At 29.7% G+C, this 10,713-nt stretch overlaps 2 protein-coding genes across 2 annotated transcripts in view; one reads left to right on the top strand and one right to left on the bottom strand.

Annotated features, from left to right (window-relative positions):
- The window catches only part of LOC107442787 (CDAN1-interacting nuclease 1), a 17,593-nt gene extending 15,793 nt beyond the window's left edge, over nt 1-1,800 (top strand). The window contains exon 11 of the mRNA XM_016056432.3: nt 1,553-1,800. Within this exon, the coding sequence (XP_015911918.2) occupies nt 1,553-1,712 (160 nt within the window). The 3' untranslated portion in view covers nt 1,713-1,800. The remainder of the gene's footprint in view (nt 1-1,552) is intronic.
- A 1,767-nt stretch (nt 1,801-3,567) lies between these two features.
- LOC107442779 (transcription termination factor 1) lies at nt 3,568-8,023 on the bottom strand. Its single transcript, XM_043046282.2, has one exon. It carries the CDS (start codon nt 7,934-7,936, stop codon nt 5,519-5,521), a length of 2,418 nt encoding a protein of 805 aa, XP_042902216.1. The 5' UTR covers nt 7,937-8,023; the 3' UTR covers nt 3,568-5,518.
- Between the last annotated feature and the right edge of the window lie 2,690 nt (nt 8,024-10,713).

Here is a 10,713-nt window from a genome sequence, read left to right as displayed (position 1 = left end):
TTTTTTTCTATTAGTAAACATTTAACCTACCTTGCAAATTTATTTATAAATAATTTCAAAAGATTTACTTTCGACAATATTAATTTCCTTCACTTAGTTATCATAGTAGTATCATGAAAACTATGAAGCTATTTGTAGTATAAATATTTCTTGTAATTAATCTCACTATCAATTTCACTGTTTTCTTTGCTGATTTGTTGTTGTATTGTTGACGTGAAGTGTTTACATAGTTATCGATCGAACTAATCATAATGGTAATATCGATATCAACTGCAATATCGGCAGTATGTCGGTATTGCAGATAAAGTTCGATAAACAAATTTGTAAATTAAAATCCATATTAATAAAAATGTAAAAAAAAAATAAAAATATGCAAGAAAATTTTAGCATATATTTTGAAAAGAGGGGAGGAGTGGGGGAAGGAGGGGAGGGCCTAAAAACGGCTATGCCTAGGGCCCACGAAAGGTATAATCCGGCTCTGTGCCTAGGGCCTACGAAAGGTATAATCCGGCTCTGTGCGTGACCCATGCCCTCTGATTCGATCTCCACATTACTGGCAGTTTGTTCTTAATTATGGAATTTTTTTTTAATGCTCTGGGATTCTCAGAGTGGTAAGCAAGAAGTGTTTTAAGCTTTATAATAATAATTATTGAATGACCTTTATATTAAAATTCATTGTTAATTCAAGTTTCATTTAGTAATTATCAATACTAAGCATGCTTTAAAAATTTCTCCTTTTGGTGATCTCATTCTGTATGCAAAATGATAACATACGTTTAATAGTACTTTTTTTTCAGGCCGAGAAGTGTTCGTTAGAATTCATTTTGTTCATTATCCGAATATGTGTTCGTTGTCCCCGAACATAAAAAATCTTTCTTGAAAGTGTTCGTTATCCGAATATGCGTTCGTTATCCGAACACAAAAATCTTTCGTGAAAGTGTTCGTTAACCGATTTGTCCATTAACCGATCTGTTCGTTAACCGATTACCCATTATAAAGTGTTTTCTGTGTTTCATAAAGTTGAAATCAGCATAGCGACAAAAAAAAATTAGTTAAGTTATTGTTTAATTTTTTGCTTCATCACCTATTTTAATTTAAAAAATAATAAATTTGAGTAATTGGCCAGGGTTGTAACGCAAAGCCAGGGAAACTCAGTTCGTATCTCTTCATTTAAGTATGTCCAACTGCAGATTTTTCAGAGAATCCAGATTATTGTTTTCACTCAATGCCAAAATCATTTACTATTAAAAAACTATTAACTTAGGCACAATCCCCAGTGCACAGCTTAATTAAATTATTCTCAATATTTAATAAAATAATATATTTGTCAATAAGTTGCTATAAAAAATACAATATCAGTATTGACATTTTGGAGCGTATAGGTACAAACTCTATGGTCTAGAACTTGCCTATTAAGTAATTCCTATTAGATATAATTTTTTTAAAAAACTGTGAGATGAATTTTGCAGTTAATTGTATTTTGTTGTTAGTATTAGAAATTTATCTCTAATTTATATTTACTTTACTTAACTAATACATAAATTTCTTTTAGATTTGGTCCTGGTTTAGTTATTTATTGGTTTGGATACATTGAAGAGTTAAACTGCAACAAAGAGCAAGGAATACTTATAAGTGATATTCTTCCCACAGCAATTACCTTCATGAATCCTAGTATTTTAAACAGACAGATTGAAGATTTAAGATTATTGTAGCAGGAATACAGAACTTTTATTTCCATGCAATTATTTATTTATTGTAATTACTTTTTTTAAAATAAAGAATAAATCTAATTTTATTTCACTTAATTGCTTCAGACATTTTGATTAAATTATTTTTAGACTAATAAGTAAAATTTTAGAGTAATAAAATTGTAATTATTATTAATTGTAAAATCACTATTTTAATAAACTTATATGAAATTTATTTTAAGGAACTCTACTTCATTAACTAATTCTAGCTTTTATGCCATATATTATACTTTTCTACAATTTTATAAAATTCATATTCTTTTTCTTCATGAGCCACTCATATTTTCCTCGTTGACAGTGTTAATAAGCGTTGCCTGTTTAGTAACTTAAAACTAGATGTAAAGAAACATTTGGTATTTTAAATTAATCTTTAGAACATAGCAAACATTTTTTAAAAAAACTATAAATTTTTAAACTATAAAGAATCTTTAATTTCAAATTTTGCTTGATTAAATAAATTCATATTCTTTCTTTTTCTTCATGACCTATACAAAATTCATATTCTATTTCTCTTCTTCAAAGACGATCAAACAACATCTACATTTTTCATCCTCTCTCTCATTCAATTTAATTCTCTATTTCTCCTTTTGATTGCATGTTTGCAGAGAAAATTTTTATATTGACTGTGATTTACAAGAAGTTAATGCTAATTTTTTGATGCAAAGAAACTTTTATTCAGATTTGCAAACATGGATTTATACTTCCACATGCATTCATGATTTTAATTTGAATTTTACTGCAAAAAAAAAAGCCTAAAAATAAATTTTTCTGCCATTGCCTGTATTTTATTAACTTAGAAATCCTTGAGTTACACAATATTTTATTTCTTGCTTATTACAATATTGCCAAGAACTGTCCAAATTAAAAATGTGCACAAAACAATAATAAAAAATTGTGATATATTATTCTTCTATTTCTTTATATGCATTACATTATATATTAAATAATTAAAATGATCTAGTGGTTGTATTTCTATAATTGGACAAAAAAAAAAGAAGTTTCTAAATTAAAATTTTCCTTGCTTCACTTATAAAAGGAATCAAAAAATGTATTTTTTCTCTTTAAAACGATGATATAAACTAGGGGTGCACAACCTGCGGCCCTTCGACTACTAAAGTGCGGCCCGCGAGAGCTTCTAAACACAATAAAAAAAATTTTAAAAATGGCAATTTTTAAGCGNTAATATTAGCACTACAAAATGTTTACTGATTACCTTTTTCTTTTTTTAATATAAAAATTAAAATAAATATTGTCGTTAATTATTTATTAAAATTTATTTTTTAAGAAGAAAAATGTTTTAAATTTATGGTAATACATAAATTTTACTGTTCATTTAATACCAACTATCTTTTAAAATTGTAAATATATATAATATTACAAAAAATTGATTGCATTTGTATAGATTGAAGCTAATGTAATGTATTTTTTAATTAGTTATATTTGAAATAAGACGCCCGGTGGCCGAGTAGTAGCGCTTCGCGCTCTCAAGCCACAGGTCCTGGGTTCGATCCTCGGGCCGGGCAAGCCTTTCGTCCCTTCAGTGGGTCGATAAATAAGTACCAAGCAAGCTTGGGAAGCGTTTCGCGTTCGAAGCGAAGGGGTTTTGCGTTCGGCTGACCACCTAACCGAAACATCTGTTCCGGCACCCCAGAGCACAAGGTCAAGAAAACTGAGATGGGCACAGTAGACCTTGGCTCTCTATGGCTTTCGTGCAACTGAGTTTAGTTTATATTTGAAATAAAATAGTGCAAATTTAAATAAATATTTTATCTATGTTTCTGACTTAAGCATATTTTATCATAAAATAGAAAAAATAAAATAGCAAATAAATATTATTTATTAAAGCACATTATTTCATAAACTTTTTTATAACACAATAACAGCTCTAACTGTTATCAATTATCCTTGTATAATATAAAATATTACAAATTTGTATATCCAGGTATTCACATTTACTGAATTGTACAGAAGAGAAAGCCCCTCTGTATATATATATTATGAATTTTGCATAATAAAAAATAAATTTTGTCTCAAATGCATCGTTGTAATAACATAAATTTGGAAGCAAAGTTGTTTTTTTTTTAAACTTCAAAAGGCAGAGATTTATTTTCGTGTGAAAAAATAAAAAATACTAACACACTTATAAAAATAGAAAAAAAATATTTTGAAGTACTACAAAAAGTTAATTTCAAATAAATATATACTTATAAAATTACGAGAGTAATTCTTTGTGATGAAATTAAAATTGCAGAGTGAAAAAAAATTTGAAACTAAACAATTTAAAAATTATTAAACTATATCTAAATGACACCAAGACATATTTCACAATAATAATGCATTGAAAATTTTAAATAATTGACAGTACAATGTGAATATTTTTTTTTATTTTTACATTTCGTAATTTTTTCTGATATTACTTTATGCTTCCAAAATTATTCTCCTTGCTAAATCTTATAAAAAGTTAAAAAATTGCTCACTAAAAAGAATACATTTCAATAGTATCATACAATATTCCAGGGATGTACTACTTATGACCTGTGACAATGGCCTAAGTATATTTGATTTAATTTATTTACATTAATTATATTTTTCTGCACGAGAATAAAAGAATAATTTAATAATTGGTCGGTAACAGTTGTTTTTCAAATTTAACTGAGTTAAAATCTTTTAGAGTTAAAAAAAGCAAACTTTTCTAATTGATTATAATTAAATTTGCTGTCATTAGTACATGGTCTGTAACTTATTACAAGCATTTTAAAATATTTGAGCTTAAACCCTGACCATGCTGTAGCCCGATCAACAGGCAAACAATAATAGTTATGCTCCAGCTAACAGCTTATGTAAACAAAATATAATAAATGAATAAAACTTTCTTAAATTTTTTTGTGCTTCGTTAACTGCACCAAGTCTCGGTTCTCTACTGAGCTAATACATTAAATATCTACAAAATCAGGTAGAAGGCTATGTGAAAGTGCTAAATCTTTGTTTTATGTAATAAAATCAAACGTATTAACTAAACCTACATTTAAATTAACAAATATACATAATAACAATCATTAACAAAAACTTCATTTGATAACATTTTTTGCTTGTACAAAAAATTATTTCATATTCTCATATAAAAAATCAATTATGCATCGATAAATTTCATTTTTTTCCCAATAGCACACATGATTTAAAGTATCTCCATTTTGTTCTCAGATAAAAAAGGAGCAGATGAAACATTTTAAAAAATTTTCCCAGTCAAGTTTCTCTACATCTTTTACATTATAGTCACTTTTATAAATATTAGTTTTGCGGCACTGATCAACTTTCCTGTACCGACAATCTTTTTTCCAAGATAAATAAACAGCCAGAAACTGACGACATTGAGAAAATTGGACGCAAGTTCTGAAACTTTATTCTATGGAATATTTTTTTGAACATTATTCTATGGAATTATTCTATAATTGGACGCAAGTTCTGAAACTTTATTCTATGGAATATTTTTTTAACTTTATTCTATGGAATTATTCTATAATTGGATGCAAGTTCTGAAACTTTATTCTATGGAATATTTATTTAAACTTTATTCTATGGAATTTATACTGAACAATCAGATAAACCTGTAATTTTTTATAGTGTCAACATAGAAAAAGTTCTCTTCAAATCATTATTATTCCACCTGAATGCAAATTAATTATTCAATATGCTTTCTTTAATTAATTTATTACAACCCAAAATGTATTATATCACTTTTTTTTAACCCCCGGTCACAAACTATCACAATTTTATGAATCCACAATCATGACATCATCTGCAGAGTTTCCAACAATATCATTATCGCTCAAAAAGCGTTCAATTTTACGCTTGTATTTATCATATAAAAAATCTATTTTTTTTCTATATGTTATATGTTCATCAGATTGCACACGTGTTTTAAGATATCTCCATTTTGTTCTCAGAAAAAAAGAAGAGGGTGAAACATTTTCAAAAGATTTCTGAATTTTTTCCCAGTCAAGCTTTACCTCATCTTTCACATAGTAGTTATTTTTAAGAATATATATTAGTTTTGCCGTACTGGACCTTCTCCATTTTTTTCTATTAACAATGTCTTTTTTCCAAGTTAAATAATTTGCCCAAAATTGACGACATTGAGAGAAGTTCCTGTTGGGCACAAGCTTTGCAACTTTATCCCATGGAATCTTTTTCACCTGACTGTAATCTGTATAATCAGTTGAACCTATAACTTTTTCTAGAGCACGCATTAGAGCATTTTCTTCCTCTTTCGACCATTTCCCGTTATTTATATCTTTTTTATTCCATCTGTGCACCTGTTTGCAATTTTCTCCATTTCTTTCTAATTTTTTACCAATTTTAGTCCATTTGTTACCTATTTTTCTTTGTTTTTTAATTATGTAATCAATTTCATCAGTCTTTGCAGGATCTTGTTTTCTAAAAGGATCGAAAAGATATCTAGCTTTAACGTAAATACTTCGAAGTGTTCTGTTATTTAAATTTTTGCCCAATTGTACATAAAAACGGGTATTTTTAACAAACTGTACAGATTGTCTTGATCTATATGTTTGTCCCAAGCCTAGAAGAAAAAAAGGATCACTTACACTATACTTCATACAAAAATCTAGGTAGTTTTCTTTCAAGGTTAATATCTCTTCACGTGACCACTTTCCTTTATTAATGTAAATATTTCTAGATTTCCATTCATCTAACATTTCTTTCGAAGGTAAAGAAACTGACTCTTTCTCGTGTAATGGAGGTATATCAAAGTTAAGCCATTCTTTCTCTGTACAAGAACCAACGAAGCGATCACGTCCTTGAAAATAAAAATAGTCATCAATATCTTCTTCTGAGTCAGAACCACTACCTCTAAGAATTGGGTCATAGATGGATTTGTTATTAGAAGAAGGCTTTTCTGAGGAACTTCCAGATTGATAGGGAGAAACTGTTCTTACTTCATCTTCATCTGAAATATTTAATTCTAATACTGAATTATCAGAACTGTTATCGATATTTCTGTGCTGTATTACGTCAACACAGTTGCTATTAGTATCATTATTGGTTGAAATATTCTCTCCAAAACTTTCAGAATTCTGCAAATGGTTATTAGAATGTTTATTTTTCTTTGATTTTGTTGACTCTAACTTAACTGGAACATCATTATCTAAAACGGTTTCATGTTCATTATTTAGTGCTTCTTCCACAGGTAGGCTTTCATAAATATGTAAGTCCTTAATAGAATGTTTCTTTTTCTTTGATTTCAATCCAAAAGAAACACTATCATTAAGAAACTTGTCTTTATTATTTTCAGTTACATTGTCATTTAATGCCTCCTCTACAGGTAAGCTTTCATAAATATGTAAGTCCTTATTAGAATGTTTCTTTTTCTTTGATTTCAATGCAAAAGAAACACTGTCATTAAGAGACTTTTCTTGATTATTTTCAGTTACATTGTCATTTATTGCCTTCTCTACAGATATTTTTGGCTCATTAGAAACATTGTTTTGTGCCTTTCTTACTGGTAAGGTTTCATTACTATACAATTCGCTATTTGGATGTTTCTTTTTCTTTGATTTTGTAGAATTCAAACTAAAAGAATCATTGTAATTTAAGCCCTTTTCACGAGCAATTTCAGTCCCATTATTATTTAATGCCTCTTCTGCAGATAGATTATTATTATTATTTTCAGTGTCGAAAGAGTTTTTTATAACATCAGGATGCTGTTTGCTTTTTTTTCTTGGTGTATGTACGTATAATTCTGCCAGTTTATTATTTTTTTCTTGAGTTAGATCGGCAATGTTGCAGTTGCTTAAAGCATTACCAACCATATTTTTTAACTTTGTGGCTTCACAGCTGTACGAATCTAGATTAAAAAGTTTCTTTTTTTTAGACTTTCGCGATTCATACATCGGATCATCGTAAAAGTTTTTAGGTACATTATATTGTTTTTTTCCTTCAGATATAATTGGAGTGATTTTACTTGACGTTAAACTTGCACTGTTGCCTTGATTAAGGTCTTTGTTAGGGACTTGGAAGTTTCGAGGACGAAATTTCGAAAAACTCTTTGAAGAGTTTATATTTCTCATGACAGTACTCAAAACACTAGCCACAGTGTCAGATTTACCATTGTATTTGTCAGAAGAAGATGAATTTGATTTACTTTTTTGTAACAAACCATCAGAAGTACTCATGTTGATTTTTAAAAAACTGTGTAAAGTTCGTAACGTGTGCTATATTTGTTTTGCTTAGATCCGTAAGCAGAAGAAGGGATTGTAGATTCTGGAAAAGTGAGACAAGCTCTATGAGTTAGCTTATAGCTCTGTATTTGCATTAGTGAGATTTATGGTTGAGGCTTAATAGATAGCGGAAAGTTGTTGTAAAAAGTCAGAAACGGCTGGGAAGAATTTGTAGAGGGATTGAAGTTTGGTCCGAGGATTGAAAGAGTTCACGATATCGGTAAATGCTGGATTAAGAAGAGATAATGATTGGCTAAGTTCTTTAAGAGCATTCTGGAATGAGGAGCATCCATATCAATATGGAAATGATCATTTGTGTCGACACTTCCGCAATACGGGCAGTTTGAGCTTGGTTCAATTTGCACTTATGTGAGATCGTATTAGTTGGAAGAGATTTAATTCTGAGCCTGGCTATTAGTACATCAAGATTTTGGGAGCTTATTAGTGGACGGTAATATTGAAATCCGTTAAGGTGAGGAAAGAAATCATTTTCTACCCTTACGTGGAAGGCTAGCCTTGAGGTTGAGGTGATAAAAGATGTGAAATGAAATTTTGGTTTAGCTCTTGTTTTGCGAGCTGGTTTGCTGACTTGATTTGGCTGATTGGTCAAAAAGAAGAAGAGAGATTCTTGTAGATTTTCATGTGCCTCTGGGGGCAGACTAGGATCGAAAGCTGTCCGTGAGACAGATAGTGGCTTTTGCTTGTAGCACAATGTTTGAGGGCTGATAAAATGGCCAATCCTTCGGCAGTAAAGACCGGTGTATGCGGATGAAGCTGGCCTGAGATCGTGTACCCATTGAAGGTATATATTTCAACTCCAATTTTGTCTGATTGTTTGGATCCATCGGTTGCCAGTGATACAGTTTGTAAGATTCTGATGTTGAAACTCTTCCAACAAGGCTCGAACCTGAAGTGGGGGTAAACGTTTTTTGTTTGAAATGACAAATTGTCTTGACATTTGAACGAATTTAAGTGTGGGTATGGTATTTAATAACGTTGTCAAGAGAAATGTTCTTGCTGGTTATCCATTTATGCATGGATCGTATAAGCGGAGCCTGAGAAAATTGGAATGGAGGAAGATGTAGGTGGTGGTAAGCTGGAGAAGACAGTGGCTCACCCAGGATAAGATTTTTAGGGTTAAACCCTACAGTATCCGGTAAGGAGGGGGGCTTCCTAGAAACCGCAAGGCAAGCAGCGTGTTTTTCTTTATTATTAATTCGATTATTTGAAATTCACCGATGCAAAAAAATCATGACCGTAAAACTAATTTGCGAATGAAAGTAATGTATTCTTTCTTATTGAGTAAATTATCTTCTAACACAACATATTAATGAAACAATTCGACAAAATTTTTCTTTTCTTTGAATCCCTTTCATTTCTCAGAAAGAGGATCCTCTTTGAGGAAGGGAAACAAACTATTTTTTAAATACCATTGTAGAGAAAGGGGGATGACTTCTTTTGTGTAATTAAACAGGCTCAAAATCAACCAATGCAAAAAAAAATAATAAATTAATTAATAAGGTTTGATCCTAATGATCGAATTTTTACGTACTAGGACTCAATCTTGATGGTTCAAGGAGTAAATATGTTAATTTTAAATATACAACTTTTAAAGTTCGATTTCTCTAGAATTATTCGACTAATTTCAGTCAAATTTTGAAATTTGCCATTTAAAATTGCATTTTTTTAAATGATGTAAGAAATTGTAAACTATAGTTTATTGTATAGTGTATTGTAACCTATAGCATAGATGCTATTAAAAAAGTTTCCGCCAACGCGCTATCTTTCAGTGTTTGACAAAATTGTGGATGAAGAGGGCAGCTCTACCAGTAATACCGGGTTTTAAAAGTTTGAGGTTTAAGGCTTCTTGGTTGACATTGTCGAATGCAGCGTCAAGTGAGCAGCAAATTACAAATTTATTTTCGTACTGAGTTCGAAGGATTTCGTGATGGAGGATGCAGCAATGATAGGGGTGGAAAACTCCAGTCCTTAGTGAAAAATTTGTGAGCCGTTTTTGGAGCATACGCTAGAGAGTTTTGCTCATAGTGCATGCTAGTGATATATGTCGATAAAGTTATACAAGATCCGATGCTTTACCTTTTTTATGGATTGAAATGACATGTGCTAGCTCCAGGACTCAGAAGGAAAATAGAAAGGAAATTCGATTTCTATTTTGCCACTTAATATTGTGATTCTGCCATATTTACATTAATTGTAATTATTTAATAAAAAGTTAAAATAAAAATTTTCTTCGTTGCCCTAAGCGTATTTTCTATTTTTGTACTGATAATAAAATAGCTACATAATTTGTTTATTATAAATAATGCTTTTGAAATATATTAATATTTTCATATACAAAAGCAAAGTGTAAAAAATCGAAGAATAATTGAAAAACTTAAAATTTAGAATAATGGTTTAACTAGTATTTTCGCCGCACTATCACATTAACAAAACTGCCAAAAAGTGATTTTTTTTTTAAATAACAGATGTTATTTAATTTGGACAGATTATTTTTTAAATTTTCCTCTCTATTAACAAAAAAATAAATACTCAAAGTTATCAAATCCTTCGCTAATTTCTTACTTCTAAGAGCTATTCAAACAAAAATTTCTTTCAATGCTAGTAAATCATCTTATACATAACTTATAGATACGTAATTTACTTTTAATAACTATTTATTAATTTTTTTTAAGTATCAATAGACAGCAACATATTAATTTTAAGTCATTATA

This window comes from Parasteatoda tepidariorum, chromosome 8, assembly GCF_043381705.1.
Source record: "Parasteatoda tepidariorum isolate YZ-2023 chromosome 8, CAS_Ptep_4.0, whole genome shotgun sequence".
Classification (NCBI taxonomy): domain Eukaryota; kingdom Metazoa; phylum Arthropoda; class Arachnida; order Araneae; family Theridiidae; genus Parasteatoda; species Parasteatoda tepidariorum.
This window is presented reverse-complemented; position numbering and strand designations above follow the sequence as displayed.

Excerpts from the sequence above, each read along its gene's own strand:
- LOC107442779 (XM_043046282.2), bottom strand. The coding sequence starts at position 7,936 with ATGAGTACTTCTGATGGTTTGTTACAAAAAAGTAAATCAAATTCATCT.